Here is a 19,871-nt window from a genome sequence, read left to right as displayed (position 1 = left end):
TTTCTCTCTCAGTCAAACCATCGCTGATTTATAAGCCATAAATCACTAACAAGTTAAACCGCTTTATCGAATATTGTACTCACTTTTTGTCGAATCTCAGCAAAAAAATTTAATATTTCCGTACTTCCACGTCTCTGTTTGTTCAGCCGGATGCCCTCTGTCTGAATCGGGAGGTCTCGCGTTTCTCTGACACTTGTCGGCTCATGGGCAGGCCTCTAAGTATCAGCAAATTGGATTTTAGATCTGACGTCAGATGGGACATTTTTGATTCTGATCGGCTAACAATGCTGTCAATCATCAATCTTTCAAAGCCATCCCATTCTATTGGCTCCAACGCTCCGAAGGAGGTCTCAATGGCGGAAATCAGGCCAAGGGGGGCGGATTTACAGCCCTGAACAGAGAGAGAGAGCTGAATCTGAAAAAAATTCTAATGAACACAGAGACTTAGAAAGGGCTTAGAAAGGATCCTAGCTTTCAAATAAAGCCCAAACTGCTCTATTTAGATATATTGAATATATACAAGTGAAATATTTATTTTGTTACATGGGAAAGTTAAAAAAGCACACATTGTGCAACATGTGTAAATGTAAAAATTTTGGTATCCTCGCCTGAAATCTCTGTACTAAAACCTCTCTATCTTTTGAATGCTTAATTTTATCAAAGTACAAATGTGCAGAGAAACTCTTAACATATTGTGCTATGATCTGGGAGAGGTTTAAAGCTTGGATCTACATCATTTCTAAAAAAACCAATATCCTGAAATTGCTTTTTTTTTTTAGGCGGAAATTAAAATTTTAAATTTGTGCTGTGTGCCATCTTTATGTACTCTTAACCAGTAACATATATACTGATATTTACACATCTGAACAAATCTCACAAGTGTTAGGGTTATTTTAATACCAAAACTATTAAAACAGCTCTTGCAGTTGCAAAACTATACTAATTTTAGTATGGGTATGCTATTTGTGAGCGGAGGGCTAAAAAAACCACCTAGGGTTAAAGGAGTTTTAAAGGATACACACTTACCATTTCTACCAGTGGATCCCTCTAAATGCTGCACACTGCAGGTTCATGAACAGATTTGTTCTCAAGTGGCTTGTGCGATTGATTTGGGTGATCTTGCCGCATTCACCAATTTCATTATTTGGACCTGCGACAGATCCCAGATTTATTCATTTATATGTCAGAACGTTTGTTTTACTGACTGCTGTTGGGATGTAAAAATAATTTCAACACATTTCCCACCCTAGCTGTAAACGATTAATTGTCTATTGAAATAATTTCCTGTTTGTCCAGTCGATCAATTCACCAATAGTCACAGCTCGAAGTTGTGACTTAATCCCACACAAACCATCTAGCTACCGTAAATACTCACTGGTGCTCTAATTATTTATCAATACACATCTGAAAATAGTTCTCTAAAAAACACACTTTGTAATCCTGTTTGAGGACAGAGCCCAGTTTTTTTTTTGACATTTCTGAACCTTTTAAAATAATAATAAAAGTGACGCATTCTTAAATGTTTCAGGATGGATCACGAATGGTCTCATTATTTTCATCGTCAGTCCAGGGTTTAGTTGGAAGTTATGGATTTGTGCTTTATGTTTCATTAAACCGATCACTTTAAAAGTTAATGTGGGCTGATGATTAAATTATTTTTACAAGACATTAAGGCAGAAATCCAGACCATCTGAAACAGGCTCCTGGGTGGATTTGACAAAACAATTAAAGAAAAACTGTCAACGAGCATGTATTTTTCTATTTATTGTGATTGTATTCAAATAACATTGTTCATGTTGTGCTGGAATTGCTGCTTAATGTTACACCCGGCTTGTTTAAGTAAAAGGAAGTAACATAAAACCAGATTTTTAAAGGTTTACAAAGTAATTTATTCAAGATAAAAGGAGCTCTTTGGTTAAACATAAGTGAATTAGATATAATGAAAGGGACAACAGGGGTAAAGGAGTAAATGTTTTCAAATCAAAGATACCAATTTAACCAAAAGAGACTCTGTGAAAAGTTTGGGCTTCCACTTATCTAAAACAAAAACATTTCCCCCAATCAGGACCCTGGCTGGAGGAGCACCTGGACCAATCAGCGGAGAGTCTTCAAATCCACAATTTACCTGAAGGCATCACACACACGTACACACCACAAGGTCAAAAAGCTGTTACCAGGACAACCGTTACCACATTCCCTGGTGGTCTAGTGGTTAGGATTCGGCACTCTCACCGTAGCGTTCTGGGTTAGATTCTTGATCAGGGAACATCATTTACTTAATAAAAGAAGCTGTTTGATTAACAGCTTTGAGCAAGACGCTTCGCTGTGCTTGCGTTACTTTACCACAAGCAATGTCATTGCGCATTAAAAGAGTAACACCTTTATTTAACAATAAGGGGGGAAACAGCAACATGAAAGAAACCATTGACCAGTTTAAATATGCACATGATGAACTGGCCTGGGAGTATAATCCATCCACAACCACGTAAATACAAACCCGTAACCACAAGCAGCCTGCTCGGCGGTGGAGGGAAACAAGCATCAATATTGTCACTTCTGTCAGAATCAGTAGCCAAGTGCTCGGCTTTAATCAATCCTTTACCTTTTGACGGTGGCACACTTTGTGTAGACTGCTGTTGCTCTTTGCTCTTAAGGCTTAAGCAGTTAGTGATGACGTGTCCCACTTTGTGACTCTTTAGTGGGGAGACGCTGTGGCCATAACATGTAATATAATAATGAAATAATTGCCGTCTGCCACGTGGTTTTCTTTATCTCTTAAGTTGAGTGAGCATTTTTCAGTTTAAAAAGCGTTTAAAAAATGGTTATGGTGAAAAGCTGATTCAAAATAGTATTTTTTTTCACCAGCTATATTTCACATTCAGACCATATTTCACCGAGATTTGCAATACTGGCTTTCAAGAAATTTGGATGCGTTTTTTTTTTTTTTTTTTAATAAAGCTCCAAAATGACAATATGTTGTTATTATTAGCACAGTGTAAAGGATGAAAACTTTCAGTGAAATATGTCCAAACGTTCAATCAACATCGTTTTGCTTATTAGGCCTTAAAAATTCATTGAGGATAAAGATGGATTATTAAAAAAATAGCCTCTCTCTATAATAATCGTTGCCTATGTTTGTTAAGGTCCGTATTGAGCCACTGTCAAATAGAAGTGTCCCCAGATCATTGGCGGATGTCGTAGATGTCAGAAAGGTTTAAGGTGTGCCATGTCTCGGCTGTCACAACAGGGTAAATGTGTGCTCTTTCAAAGCTGTTGAAGTCACTGGACAAACTAACAGAGTAAGCTCCCATGTTGTCGATGAGAAGCCAGTCCCCCACATGCAGCTCAGGAATCCAGCAGCTGTCGGTTACTTTGTCAAGGCTGTCGCAGGTTGGACCCCAGATAACAGACCGGTATCTCTGCTCACTGCTCTCAACAACCTGTGTAACCATATAAAATGAGAGGCAGGCGCACATGCATATGTATATATATATATATATATATATATATATATATATATATATACACACACACCATTGGCATTGGAAGTAATCATGCACAATCGTCCATTATTGGCTTTCTTATGTGACGACATTATGTGGTTGATAGTTACCCTGTGAAGATATGGTTGAAGGTTGCAGTGAGCAGCGTCGAAGACAATGCAACTCAGGGAGCCAAACACTCCATCATTGATGTAGTACATCATTTTCCTGTCAGGGCAGTTGTCCTCATCATCTGAAAAAAATAAATAAATGCAAATGATAAACGATAATAAAATGGCAACTATGCAATATGTTTGCAAAGATGTTGCAAATAATAGGATCCTTATGTCTTAATACTGGATACATGTGGCTTCAAAAGACATTACCGATTACTCTTTTGGCAATGACATTCACTGCCAATGTGAAGGCTGATTCCACGTAGTATCGGCCTGGTTCTGCAATAACTTGCACCCCACTGTCAGGTGGAAAGAGTTCATCCAGTGCTCTATTAATGACCTCTGAAAACTAGTAGGAAAAACACAATGGGTTAATAGCATATTTCACATGTAATACACCTTCTACAAAGTGGCCCACAGTTGCCAGTATCACTGGCAGTGCAGCAAACAAAGGTAAGGTTTCTGCATGTGTTTCTTTGAAGTACGACCTTTGTAATTTAAGAGGCTAATAACAGAGGATGATAGAGATATCACACAATCATTAATGATGAAAAGGATGCAGGTGTGTATAATATATATTTAATGGATAAATGGTTGAAAGATCAAGCTTCAGACACTTCAAGCAGTGCTAACCATTATATAATGTAATTTTATGGAGTGTTAGGTAATAATTCCTTTACAAGCTTTTTGTACATCAGCTTGAAAATAACTCATACTAAATTATGTCCCCATATTATACAACTAAACTGCATTCTCAATGAAGTATTTTAGGAAATGTATGGTCGCATTTTTAAAAGCAAGGTTGAAACTGAGCAACTGTTGGAACAATGATATTGGAATTCTTTTATGGTACGGATAGAAACGTGAAGTTTTGCTCTTCAAAAAGACACGCCTTTTGAATCAAGTTATTAACAGCGCCACCATATGGCCACAGTAATGGTGCTCTATACGTCTTCTAAAGCACACAAGAAACAATGTGGTGCTAGCAGGGAGCGATTTAAATGGCAACGACATGTTCTGTGGACCTGAGAGTTCCTTCAGGGGCATCAAGGTGCTACTCCTAATATGTCCTTATTAAGTTTGCCTCTTTAGTATGCATTTAAAGGTTCCTTGACAGTCTACATAGTCCTTAAGGTAAAACAGGAAAAAGGTTGCTTAATCTGAAATAATTACGTCTGTGTCATTCTATTTTGTTGTTTATGCTCCTTTCGCTCTTTGTTTTACCAGGACAATGGAGATGCAGAACATCCATTAATGAGCACTCGTATTGTATATGTTTTACCTCTTCAAATTTCTGTTGAAAGCTCTCAATCGCAGAGAATCCTCCACCGATATCCAAGAGTCTCATCTGGAATCCCAGCAAATTCTGAAAAAGTTTCTAATCAATCAGTCATATAATTCAAAATGTTACACTGTACTTGCTGTAGTGCTATTGCTTGTAGCATATAATAACAATACATAATAATTAATTAATATCCAAATGTAACAGTTATCAATAACTCAATTATGAATCATAAACCAATGAATTAGTATAAAAAGAGTCATGGCACTTTTGTGGCTTCAGCCATAAAACACAATGAGTTCAAGTAAAAGAATTTAAAGAAAATTATTTAGATATAATTTAGGATGATACTCAATTTTGGGAACAAGAAAAAATTCCAAGTCTCAATCTCTGGATTGTTATGGAGTTCTTATCATGGTGTACAGTGACTTATTATTTCATATACACACAAATCAAATTATCAAGCTTTCATGAATGAAATATTTATTGGACGAACTACATAACTAAATCACTAAAGAGAAAATAAGTGAATCAACGATAAAATGAACTGAATAAAGAATGTGATGACCAGTACAATAAGAACATTACTGAGAAACATTACATGTGATTAGGTAGAATCTGTGACTTATATCGTTGAGTAATGTTTCACAATTAAATCCTTTTTTCACCATAATTGATTCAATTTAGTTCAATATATCAATGCACCGTTCAGCAGTTGAGAGCTTAAGAAGCACCAGGGAAGATTGTGAAGCAATTTCAAAATAGTTCTAATTTTAAGATCCTACATTAGGTTGACGCTTATTAATCTGTTTATGAATTCCTGGATTAGTCTAGCAGTTACTAACATTACTTATTAACAAACTCTGAAAATGCATTGTTTTCACCTTCACCTTTCAGATGAACGGTTCTGATGGGTTAGATGGGAGGTTAAGCTGTATGGAGTGGCCTCAGTTGTCTTACTAACTTAAATAGTCTATTTAATTCTTCCATATTTGAATCTCATCTGCAGAACAATACTAAATAGTCTGATATAAATATCAGAATAGTTGGGTAGTTTAGTCTACAGCAATACATCATATTTTATAAGATCATCATGTGTTCCGTGAGAACCAAGTATCTTTAAAGACTCAACTTTTCATGAGCTCAGAAAAACAGCCCTGTGTTCATCTTTGTGATGATTCACTTTCCAGCTGATCCGAGAGGCTTTCTGAATAGTGTATAAATTCACCAAATTTAGAGATACATGGTTTTAACTGGACAGGTTATTGTAATCTAAAAAGTATCTAAAGCTGTCAGACACATGTAGTGGAGTAAAAAGTACAATATTTGCCTCTGAGATGTAGTGGAGTAGAAGCATAAAGTTGCATTGAATTCTATTTATTTTGGACTTAAATACAGTAGTTGAGTAAATGTACTTGATTACTGCACATTCCACAACTGGCAGCAGCATTCTGATATAATTTATGGCCACTGTGTGTAATATTTCTCTTTGGTGTCCCCCAGTGGTAGTATCAAAAAATGCACTGTAGCAGACAGTTATGCACACTGACTTGCAGCACAACTGCAAATCATCAATATCAAATTATCTTGTGTTTTATTGCTATGACGATGACTTACCCCCATGTCAAAGACACGTCGGGCGTCTGCGATGGCCTGCTTGAACGCCAAACTTTCAGTGCACCCGCTGCCTACATGAAAGCTGACCCCAATGACCTCCAAGCCAAGCTCTCCAGCACGTCCCAGCAGCTTACCCACTGACTCCAGTCTGGAGCCAAACTTTGAACTGAGTTTTATCTTGGATGCAGAGTCATCCACTGCGATGCGGAGTACCAATCTGGAAAAAGTGATTCAAAAGTATTAATCGGTAAGCTAACAATTATCAACACTAAACAAAGGAGCAAAAAATATCAGTTGTTCACTCACTTGGCTTTGGCGTGACGAAGAGATATTTTTAGGAGTTCTTCCTCGCTATCAAAAGTCATCGTATCGACTCCATGAGTACAGGCGTATTTGATGTGTGACAGTGGTTTGGTTGTGTGTGCGTAAATGATTTTGTCAGGTGTCACTCCGAGGGACAGCATCAGCTGGATCTCGATCTGTGATCGACCAAAGCGTGTTTCAAATGAGCAAACTGCTTCTCCACAGCAAAGAAAACACAGAGCTGGATTCTCTTTGAAACACTTCATCAGTACCTTGCTAGCACAGTCGAAACCTGTGTCCAGAGCACTCATCATCCTCAAAACTGCTGCATCGTTGTTGCACTTCACTGCATAGAAAGGCTTGACTCGAGGTAAGTTTGTGCGCCACCTGAGGTGCCTTTCAACTATACTATCCAGATTTGCCACATAGAATGGCTCTTTATTGTCCTGAACGAATAGAGAAAAGTCAAGATTATATTTTGAAAGTGAAACATCTCAAGAAAGCTCAACTATCACACGATGCATGGACACAATTACACAGAGATTCATAGTTAAGAAAATTTAAGTGACATGATGTCTCTGATACTCACCGCTGAACCACGCTCTTTTATTTTACTGTCTAGGAAGTCTCTGATGGTCCTTCCATTGTCTAAAATGTCAATGCCACAGTTCTCAGGGGACAAAACATGCACAACTGATCCCTTCATAGTTACTGGTGCTGGGATGACTAGCAGGAAAAGACAAAAGCATAAAAAGAATGAATAAATATTGTTACGTAAGGCTGGATCACAATAAAAATCAGCTTTGTCTTTGTTTGTAGCTGTTTGTCTACATTGTGCCATGCTAATACAGTAGTCAAAAGCCCAAACTATGGGCACATATGAATATTAACATCACAGATCACATTAAACATCTTACCATGGCCAATATGTGCCTCCATTTCTTGCAAGTTAGAAAATCTCAAGTTTCAAATTAAAGTTAGCCTGATTGCAGTATTTCTATGAAACAGACTTGGAATTAAGTCTGACAGTAAGTACTGACACATCTGATTTATACTCACAAGAACCTGCTTGGACGGACGCTTGTTCTGTCCCTCCTCACTTTACCCCTCCCATGGCTTCTATGCCAATAAGAAAACTTTCTACCTTAAGAAAACATTTCTCTACAATAGTTAATCTCCACTCATTACACTATGTTGCACAGATCAGATGTTGCATTGAATTCTATTTATTTTGTACTTAAATACAGTAGTAGAACAAAAGCTGTTTATTCTGATTATTAATCATTTGAGTCGTTACGGTATATTGGAAGTTAAAGGACTTTTCGGCATATATTCTATCACATGGTGATGAGTTGGATCAGATGGCAGGGAGAGGCTGCTGGACCAAGCGTGTATTGAGGGTGAATTGGGAATGTCCAGCTGAGGACCCTGTCCATGAGGTCCTCAATTCCCAGGCCTCTTGGGCGCCTCCCTTCAGAAGTTTTCTGGGCATTCCCGACTGGTGAGAGACCTCAGGGTAGACCCAGAACACACTGGAAAGATTATATATCATATCTTGCCTGGGAACACTTCTAACCCTAACCCTTCTGATTCAGATTATTTTGGTCTTTTTTGATTGAAAACTGTCTTAAAGGTCTAGTGAGAGGGATTGGCAGCACCTATCGTTGAGGCCGCAGATTTCCACCAATTGAATAATCTCCCGTGTACCAAGTGTGTAGGACAAACACACACATGGCCCTGTCTAGAGCAGGTGCTTGGTTTGTTCGTTGTGGGTTACTGTCTTTACAATGGCCGCCGGCTTTGTAAAGACAACCCCGCTCCATATGTAGATGTAAACTCATTCTAAGGTAACAAAAAAACACATTAAAGGAAACATACTTACCATTTCTGCCAGTGGATCCCTCTAAATCAGACCTGTGACCTGTGATCATGTGACCTCAGACCTCTGTGCCTAGGTCTGATTTAATGGGAAATTAAGAATAAAACGTAAATAATTGTACATCATGCACGGAATACAGCTACAATGCTTCTATTCTGAAGGTGACTGCTACTGTTTTTTATCTCAAATTACATAGGTTAGTAAGTGCGAGGATTTGTGCGAGCAGCAGCGTCACTGCAATCCCAATAATGGCAGTGTCGGCAGCCGGAATCGGGCTGGTATATTTGGCCCGATTCTAGTCTCAGCCGAGTTGGCAAACGGACTCGGCCCGACGTGTTTCTTCCGGCATGCCAAGCTTAAGCCGGAGCTGGGCCAGGTTATTTTGGCTACCTGGGATGTGTTGACTGATGCAGAGCGGACACGGACCTCTGAGGCTTTGCTATCTAAGCTGCCAAATATTTGTCTGGCGCAATAGCTTCTTAAGATAACTGGCACACTCATTGGCAAACATTTCACATACAACTGACTTATGTTGGTTAATCCCTCATATTTTAGTTGATAGTTAGTTAAGCTCTCGTTGAGTAACACCTGTCTTTCTTTGCACATTCTAAAAGGCAGATCTTGAACATCTTGTGTTTCCAGGGCTGCCAACTCTCACACATTGACTGTGAGACTCACGCAATTGACAATTTTTAACATCGTCATGCAACAAGCTCAGTCTGCTGAGCCAGTTTCTCGGTGGTTGCACAATAAATGTTGCGTACAAATAATGCAAATAAAGAACCAAATAATAAAATTAATGTTACGCTAACTTGTGAAGAAAAAATTAAATATGCTAGCTGCTAATGTAGGCAACGTTCGATAGCAACCGCATCCATAGCAACCAACTGGGTATGTGCAGGAAGCCAGCCAAAAAGGGCCTATTTTCATGTGAACTTTATTTTTTGTCAATGAAATAGTATTCAACTTTGAATGATGACTGTTTTATAAAAGCAATTGGTCACCTTGGTGATATTTTGTGATCATATCACAGCGGAGATTGTGCCTGACATGAACTATTGCTTCCATTGTCTCAAATGTCAATGTCACAATAACATCACAATTCTCAGGGGACAAAACATGCACAACTGATCCCTTCGTAGTTACTGGTGCTGGGATAACGAGCAGGAAAAGACAAAAGCATGAAACTAAATAACAAATATTGTTAATATAAGGTTGGATCGCAATAGAAATCAGCTTTGTCTCTGTTTATAGCTATCTGTCTACATACAGGGCACATACAGTATGAATATTAACATCACAGATCACATTAAACATCTTACCATGGCTGATATGTGAAGTCGGAAAATCTCAAGTTTCAAATTAGAGTTAGTGTGATCGCAGTATTTCTATGAAACAGACTTGGAATTAAGTCTGACAGTAAGTACTGACACACATCTGATTTATACTCACAAGAACCTGCTTGGACAGACGCTTGTTTCGTCCCTCCTCACTTTACCCCTCCCACGGTTTCTATGCTAGTGTGACACATATGTAACAAATATTGTTAATATAATGTTGGATCACAATAGAAATCAGCTTTGCCTGATGGCTGTGATGTCTGGAAATAGTAAACTCAAAGCTGCCAAAAATACATTTGGGGGTGCCAATACGTTAACCGTTTACATTCAAAACTTTACATTCAACTTCCTCTTTTAGCTCAGAGAGCTGCCTTCAAAATAAAAGCATTTCATCTTAAAACAGAAAAAAACATAACAAATGTAGGAAACAGGCACAAACATGTAACAAAGGCAACAAATTTAGTGCTAAACACGAATTGGGTTACTTACTCTCCCACAAAATGATGAATGTTTCATATGACATCATATGATCTATGAATGATCTCCTAATAATAATTAGGAGCGACAATGTCCTTGACATGAACTTAAAAAGCCTCTAATAACAGAACTAACTTCTGCACTGGGTGCTCTATTATGGAGAGTTTTCCAAGGCGTCTCACCCTTCTTGTTCAGTCTCTTATCTTCCAATGACATTTTCATTCAGTCCTTCCTTACCACTAGGACCATTGCGAGTCTCCATTCACCTCTGGGCAAGAGTATATCAATGTCCATCACTATGTCCCCCACCCATAGATTTCTCATTGGTGGATGCCAGCGCTGCCTTGCCATGATGTTGTGAAGATATTCTCGTTTCCTCCGACTCCAGAACTGCTTGGCCAGATACAGAACTGCTTGGCCAGATACAGTACGCGACGCCAAGTCCTCTCTGGGGAATGAGTGAGGGGTCGAGTGGAGGACTCAACACGCTCTACATGAAGGTCACTCATTTTTTGATCTTCTGGAGGTCTCCTGAGTCTGCGACAAGTCACACACTGGCGAACATATGACGCAACTGCTCGGCTCATTCCAGGAATCCAATAGCCATTGGATTTGTTTATGGATAGATGGATGGATGAATGGATGGATGGGAGGATTGTATAGTTGCCATGTAAAAACCAAAACCAACAATAATTGTTCACTCCAAAATCAAAAATACATATTTTCCCTCTTACCTGTAGTGCCATTTCTTAATCTAGATAGTTTTGGTGTGATTTGCCAAGTTCTGAAGGCATCGGCCGTAAAGCTGTCTACTTTCTCTCAAATACAATGGCACTTGACTGATGGTGCTCAAAGCGGCAAACAAATACATTTGAAGAACTCGACCGCAATGTCTCCTTCGTGAAATCATGATGTGCCAATCTGATTAAGATACAGCGGTAGAAAGTAACCAATTATAACAAGTACTATGTCCACTTCTCACAGAGAATTACAGCCATCAAATATTTGGCTCATACTGCTCAACTTCACACTCAACACTGCGCATCCTTGGGTTCTAAGCAACACCAGTGACAAACTTTACTGTTAAGCAAGGTAGGAAACTGCCTGGGGCCCCCAACAAAAAGGGCCCCAAACAGCTATAGATTATGATGTTTAGATATGAAAAACATTGAATCATATCACTAATCCAGTATTTCTCAAACTGTGGGGCGCAGTGTTATTACAGGTGGGGCGCAGGGGGAAATGCAGATTTTTTTTATTTCAAGAACTTTAATGAGAACTTCACATATTACAAAAGTACAAAGTACATGGACATAAAACTAAGTAATAAATAAATACCTGGCGAAATACCTGTACTTTCGTGTAAATGTTTACGTTACACCGTTAACAGGTTACGCTTGCGCATGCGCGACGGCCAAGATCCTTGGCGACTCACATGTAAGCTCCACTCATTGGACAGAGGGCTGTGGGCATTCTGCTTACCTTCGCCACATCCTACCTCCGTGAGATCGGCTTTTCTGCTGTTGCATCTCTCAAAACAAAATACAGATCTAAGCTCAACATTGAGCATGAATTGAGAGTGGCTGTATCAAGTCTGCAACCCCGTTTTAAAAAGATTTTTAGTGAAAAACAGGCTCATTGCAGCTACTAACACTGATAAAACTTGATGGCTCACACATATCTGCACTAATTTTGTTTTGCTCAGGTTGCACATCATTGTTGTTTTGAAAAGATATGCAGTGTAAAACACAGTAAAACTCTTTTTTGCCAAATATTTTAACTTTATCTGCATTGTTCTAACAAAGTGACTGCACATTTTATTTGTTTTTGTCTGATGGAGCAATCTGGTTTACTTGAAAGTGATTGCAATTTTATTTATTCTATTATTTGAAAAACCACAGATGGAGGAGTCTCAAAATATTGTTATTTCAGTAAAAATTCAACATGGACCATTTTGTTACAATTTTGTTGGGGCGGTGGGGCATGAACATTTTTCTTCCTCCAAAGTGGGCGTGACAGAAAAAGTTTGAGAACCACTGCACTAATCTAACTCATTTTACACCAAAATAACTTGCAAAAGCCCCCAAAAGCACTTACAAATTTGCAACTCAACTGTATACTGTGTACTCCTCATCTCTGCTGACACCAGAGCCCTTAACATCCTAATCTTCCTTGACCTGAGTGCAGCCTTTGATACTGTCATCACAACATGCTCTCTTAACTTGAATGCCTCTGTATTTAAGGCACTGCACTCAACTGGCTCCAATTCTACCTCACCCACAGATCATACATCATCTACCGACGCAACCACTCCTCTTCATCATCAACATCCTCCCTCTCAGTCAGATTATCCGCCATTTCAACATGTACTTCCACTGCTATGCCGATGACTCAACAGGATTTGGAAAAACTTCATCTCATCTCATCTTCAACTGCTTATTGGGTTGCTGGGGCAACAGCTCCAGCAGGGGACCCAAAACTTCCCTTTCCCGGGCCACATCAGCCAGCTCTGACTGGAGGATCCCGAGGCGCTCCCAGGCCAGTTTGGAGATATAGTTCCTCCACCTGGTCCTGGTCTTCCCTCGGGGTCTCATCCCAGCCGCGATCTAATTCTTACGGTTATGACCCAGTCCACATGACCATAGGTGAGGATAGGAACGAAGATTGCCCGGTAGATAGAGAGCTTTGCCTTGCCGCTCAGCTCTCTTTTCGTCACAACGGTGCGGTAAAGCAACTGCAATACCGCCCAAGCTGCCCCGATTCTCCGGGCAATCTCACGTTCCATTGTTCCCTCACTCGCGAACAAGACCCCGAGGTAGTTGAACTCCTTCACTTGGGATAAGGACACATTCCCTACCCGGAGTGAGCAATCCACCGGTTTCCTGCTGAGAACCATGGCTTCAAATTTAGAGGTGCTGATCCTCACCCCAACCGCTTCACACTCGGCTGCGAACTGATCCAGTGAGTGCTGGAGGTCACAGCCCGATGAAGACATCAGGACCACATCATCTGCAAACAGCAGCGATGCAATCCTCAGCCCACCGAACTGTAAACACTCCTCCCCACGACTACGCTTCGATATCCTGTCCATGAATACCACAAACAGGATTGGTGACAAAGTGCAGCCCTGGCGGAGGCCAACCCTCACCGGAAACAAGTCTGACTTACTGCAGAGAACCCAGACACAGCTCTTGCTTTGGGCGTACAGGGATTGGATGGCCCCCAGAAGTGGCCCCCTCACCCCATACTCCCGCAGCACATTTTTACAAACTCCTCCTACAAGCTGAGGTTGATTGGTACCAAATTTGCTATGGATCATTATTGGATCTATATCAATAAAAGTTACCAAGGGCTTGTTGATACCTCATTGCATTAAGAATATATGGACCAATGAACTTCATAGGTTTGTGGCCTTCTAAAGTAATATATATATATATATATATATATATAACACTTCAAAACCATGTGGCCTATCATCACGAAATCTGTAGCATATGTCCACATTGTGTTCTGTAACATACCTACACATTTTTATTCCATACAACCACTAGGGAGCGATACAGTAATACTCCCATTTTTTGCATTTTTAGGCATTCTGTGTGATCATCGTTTTCAGGCGTTGTACTTTAACAAACTTCTCCCACAGAATTTATGCGATCGACTTCAAATTTGGTCAGAATGATCTAAAGAATTTAATGATGAAAAATTGGGAAAACGGTCAACTGACATTGAACGACCTTTGTTTTATGTGGCGCCCATGTCACGCACATTTCGTGCCGTTCGCCATGAAAGAGGAAGTTGTTGTAATTCTTTATTCAATCTGCCCCAAATTTCTTATGCATGATGCTGGTCCAGGCCTGAGCACATTTCCATGCAAATATTTTCACAAAGTCATAGCGCCACTTACTGGCAAAAGGAAATTATACGTTTTATACTTTGATGTACTCCTAGGAAGTTGCCCAGATCAGTCTCAAATTTGGTATGATAAGCCGTAAGACATTGATGATGCTTCATCATGAATATTGTGAATTGTCGTTAAACGCTGTTGCCGTGGAAATGCGTCATTCGCCATGAAAAAGGAAGCTTACATTTCTGTGACTTAGGATGCTCAACAAGCCTTGGAACTTTGCACAGGTGTCATAGGTGATGGAAATAAATATTTCATATAGCTTTTTGACTTGACCGTTTCAAATTGCCTTTATAGCACCCCCTACAAATATTCAAAAATGCAGCCTCAGTGCTATGTTTGACCTACATGTATGAAATTTAGGAGATACATGTATCACATTGAGACTTAAAACAAAGTCTCTTGGGAACATTTAGATTTTTGTGTTAATTTTCCCTTGATTTCTAGTCGGTATACTTAAACAAACTCCTCCTAGGGACTTTGTCAGATCCACTTCAAATTTGGTCAGTACAATCTAAAGACCTTTGCAATTAAAAGTTGCTAAAAGCTTTATGTTTGATGGAATGGTGTAGCCGCGGCGTGGCGGCTATTTTACGTGATTCACCATCAAACAACAAGCTGATGTATCTCCACTGGACTTGCTCAAATCTGTCCCAAACTTGCCATGCTTGATAACAGTCATGGCCTGAGGATGTCTACAAGCCAATTTTTACTCAAAGTCGTAGCACCACCTACTGGCAACAGGAAGTCAGCGTTGTGTGACAAACGGCATCCGATTTACATGACATTTACATGATGTGGTCTGCCCTTGATATAGAGCAACATAATGCATGTTTTCAGGTATTATTTAAGGCCACATAGTGGATGCTGGTGGAATATTTGCACTATATAATTTCCAGCATCACAGAGTCCAGTGGGAAAAATCTGTTTAACTCCGGGATGCGTTGTCCGATGGTCGAAGACATTTGCGGCCGCGTCTGCTGGCGTCCCGCCAGTACCTCCGAGATGCGGGAAGGTGCGAGGGCCCGTACATCGCTGCTTGCAGCTTTAATTATTATTGTCTAAGCCTGAGTCAAAATCTATCTTTAAAACAAAGTGAAACAGGTCAGTCAAGCTTAAATGCCAATGTTTTTTGTCACGCCTATGCAACAGGATAAGGTGTAACCTTTCCCTATCTCAGTTTGCTGTCCGACTGTACACATTGCAAGCTCATCACACACTAAAGTTTTGTTCTCTACCTTTTGTGAAAACTGAAAATATGGGTAAGTTTGAGCTACTATATTCTCTTACACTTTTCTTTCTAGGCTTCATTATTGAAATTGTTGTCTGTGATGTATTCTACATACACAAATTAATAAGTACATTATTTTTCAACTTGAAGATTTATTTTTTCTTTCCTATTTGTGAAAATGTGATGGGAAATTGATTGAAGTGATGTAAAATATATGTTTTGTACTGTATATTTTGACCCTATTAAACACAGATTTGACTGTTGAAATCTCTATCTAGAACTCGAGTGTGGGTGTTAGATGTTAGAAATAAAGGAAAGACTTTAAAAGTAGTTCCTGTTTGCAATGTACTCACGGATGTAAAGAAAGCTATCACTGGATTACTTTGATACCAAAGAAAACTGAAAACCATGATTAGCTGGCAGATTTTTTAAACTTTATTCACACTGGACATTATTACATCACATATTTATATAAATGACTCTTTCCTGTTAAGCAGATTTCAACAGTGAATTGGAATTTGAAGCTGAAATACAATGACAAATACTGTTTGTTGTCTAACCTAGACTTACTAACCTGGCTGAGACAGGAGGCCCAGCTGAAGAAGATGACCCTGGTTATTGTCTTTCTCGCCTTGTTCCTGGATAATATGCTACTGTCAGTGGTTGGTAGGTTCAGACATACAGCTTGTTGTGCAATAAATCGTAACACTTAACCAACCAATGGTGGAATGTGGCTAAGTATACCTACAGTACTTAACCCTTGTGCAATTCTTTAAAAATTATTTTCTCATGTCCTTAGTAGACAAGAGTGTCAGTGTCAAAAAATGCTACCAAACAATATGAATGAATATTATTTCCTGTTACGTTAAATCTTTAATCATCACCAAAATTGAATCACTGATCAGATGTTACAATTTTTAGAGATGCCCCCAAATGTCGATGAGCCATAACGGCCGATACAGATCAATTTTGTTGTTGTTTTGTCTTTTGACTTTTTTCCCTCACTTCTCACTTCTTTTTTCTCTTCTCCTCCAGTCCTCTACATTTATCTGACAGCTGAAGTTACTTTTCCAAATTTAGGTGGTACATGCAAAATATGTCATGTATAAACAGTAAAATGTGTTTTACTCGTATTCCGCCACACTCAAGAGCATGGGCCATTCAAATATTATTCACATTAGAGGGAACAATATTAACATTATCATAAAAACGACACAATAAACAAATTAAGTAATTACGCTACTGCAGATGTAAAAGCAAAAGCAGTTCACTTACCAAAGCTGCTCTTCACTATTTAAAGACAAAGTCCAATACAAAGTTTAATACCACGGTTGTACATTAAATCTGTGCAGTTCAGTTCCAGTAAGAAGTCCTTCTCGATTCATGGACGCCAGTGATGACAGTCGAGCCTCCACAGTTGTATTTCTTGAATATGTTTTAATACGTTTGAGGGCTGAAAATGTCAGCTCGACAGAGGCAGTAGATAATGGGATCGTCACCGCCCAACATGTCACGCAACCTATTGACCAATCACGTATGGCTAGGACAGTTAGAAGGCTCTGACATGTCAAAGAATATGTCAAACTAAAAATCTGATTGGTTGAAGACTATGACAATCAACAATATCATGCCCATTTACTTAAACTGCAAAGGGTTTCACTTGTAATTCTGCAAGCCTCGGACAGATTTTTGTTACCTAGAGACAGCATAGGGGCGAAATCTGATTGGATAAAAGCTATATTATTATATTATAAAATAGCTATAACTTTGTGATTCTGTCTAGGCCAGCAGAGAAGGCTTTGGTGGCCCTGACGGCCCACCACTGATATAATGGTATAACACCAACAGTGACCATTTACTTTTACATTTTTCTAATAATACAAATATAATACTTTTAGTTCAATTAAATGTTTTTTTAGTTTGAGTCAATTCCAGGATTCTTTGATTCAATATATTTCAAATTGACTACCTTTAGTTCAATAAATAGGTAAAGGATGTAGTATTTTCCCACTACAATGGCTTATTCTCAAAAAATTATATTATTTTGGTTTTGAAGTTGTACCTGTAAATTCATGTAGAATAATGTTATCTTACCTGCATAAACTCAACAATTTAATTCAAACTAGGGAAAACGGGTCATGGTCACCTATTAAAAAACAGTACTGAACAAGAAAGGTGCCTTCAGTAGAGTGAAGATCTCTGTCAGGTGTGTCTACAACGACCATTGCTGTAATGTGTGATTGAATGAAAACAACCAGTGCTGCAAAGCATCATCAAACAGAGACACAGCAGTGTGTGCACTGGTAGTACTGTTAGCGGTTAGCCAACAGGTAGCGTTAATAAGAGGTGTTGTGAAAAATGCCGAAGTCACCGAAACCACAAGAGGTCCTTGAGCATGCAGCCATAACTCATCTTGCATTCTACTGCAGCAAACTGCATAATATTTGGCCCCCAAATATTATGCAGTTTGCCACAATAGAATGCAAGATTAGTCGTGGACAGACTCGGAGGTGCACAAATGGACAATCAGACTCACATGGTCACACACACACAACCGAACACAGAACCTCACCCAAGGTTTATGCCTGGCAGAGATAACAACGCTGCATTTAATTTATTGGGAATGCTGCTGAAGGTATCAAATCAAAATTTTGTTGTGGATTTATTTGTTGACAGTACCCATCCTTCCAAGTTACCTGTACAAGATTGACCAGGCTCCCACCACCACTCCTGGGAACAGCACCGACTTAACAGTCAATCCTCCCGTCAACCAGTCACTGAAATATAGATCAGTGATTTTGGGCTCCACATCTGCACTTCCACACCAGACCCCAGCTATCTCCAGTGATTCCACCGAGGCCCAGAAATTCCCAAAGTCAGACTGTTCTTATGCAGATGCTCATCTGGATGAAGTCAACATCAAAGTAGGACTGCTGTTGGCCTCCAAGTCCACCATACAGCTCATCATTAACCCTTTCATGGGGCCACTTACTGACAGGTGAGTGACTTTGATCTGTGTGAAATATGCAGACTTTTATCAAGCTCCAAAATACATGACTCACTTTGCCCTACCTATGCACTGTGTATTTTACAGGATTGGATACCACATCCCAATGTGTGCTGGTTTCTGCATAATCTTCTTTGCGACTACCTGTAAGTATTGCACTAGAGTGCATTCAGACAACAGCTCTGCATGTAAAAAAATGCAAAACTGTGTGTGAACACTTCAAAGACCAAAATATTGCAGCAGTGATTTGTAAAACCCTGAGTAACAGTATTATAAACAGCTGTGCAGAGTTCTGGCATCTTTTGGTTTTGGTTAAACTTGACTTCCTAGATTGTGTTTCATTGTCTCATGACTAGGTGACATAACACGCCCCCACAAATGCAGCAACTTGATTTGTTAATGCAGAGTTTTTCCTCTATCTAAAGGTCCACTCGTGTGAGGCGTTTGGCTCACTTAGCATTTTAGCATGATACTGAAGAACCAGTAACACTAGCTGACATTACTGGCAGACTTAAGAACCAGTAACACTAGCTGACATTACTGGAAGACTTAAGAACCAGTAACACTAGCTGACATTACTGGCAGACTTAAGAACCAGTAACACTAGCTGACATTACTGGAAGACTTAAGAACCAGTAACACTAGCTGACATTACTGGAAGACTTAAGAACCAGTAACACTAGCTGACATTACTGGAAGACTTAAGAACCAGTAACACTAGCTGACATTACTGGAAGACTTAAGAACCAGTAACACTAGCTGACATTACTGGAAGACTTAAGAACCAGTAACACTAGCTGACATTACTGGCAGACAAAGAACCAGTAACACTAGCTGACATTACTGGAAGACTTAAGAACCAGTAACACTAGCTGACATTACTGGAAGACTTAAGAACCGGTAACACTAGCTAACATTACTGGAAGACTTAAGAACCAGTAACACTAGCTAACATTACTGGCAGACTTAAGAACCAGTAATGTTAGCAAAGACTTAGCTAACGTTAATGAAAAAGTAACATTACTGACCGAGACTTATGACAGTAACGTTATACATTACAGGCATAGATTTGAGAACCATTAACGATAGCTAACATTGCTGTCATAGAAGTAAAGTATATTAAATACAATGCTGCTTATCAATGCAACAGGTCGAAAAGCTAAATCAACT

The 19,871-nt window shown here is 39.3% G+C and overlaps 1 protein-coding gene across 1 annotated transcript; it reads right to left on the bottom strand.

Moving 5' to 3' along the window:
- Positions 1-1,961: 1,961 nt before the first annotated feature.
- LOC137888160 (ornithine decarboxylase-like) lies at positions 1,962-7,566 on the bottom strand. The gene is made up of 8 exons (XM_068731482.1): positions 7,450-7,566; positions 7,133-7,306; positions 6,864-7,036; positions 6,558-6,774; positions 4,941-5,024; positions 3,869-4,007; positions 3,614-3,735; positions 1,962-3,440 (listed from the first exon to the last, which is right to left on the bottom strand). Exons 1-8 carry the CDS (start codon positions 7,564-7,566, stop codon positions 3,183-3,185), a joined length of 1,284 nt encoding a protein of 427 aa, XP_068587583.1. The 3' UTR covers positions 1,962-3,182.
- Between the last annotated feature and the right edge of the window lie 12,305 nt (positions 7,567-19,871).

The sequence above is a fragment of the Cebidichthys violaceus genome, unplaced genomic scaffold (genome assembly GCF_023349555.1).
Source record: "Cebidichthys violaceus isolate CVI_PGR_0920_01 unplaced genomic scaffold, fCebVio1.0.p SCAF_52, whole genome shotgun sequence".
NCBI lineage: Eukaryota > Metazoa > Chordata > Actinopteri > Perciformes > Stichaeidae > Cebidichthys > Cebidichthys violaceus.
Note: the sequence above shows the minus strand (reverse complement) of the source record. Positions and strands in the feature narration are given on the sequence as shown.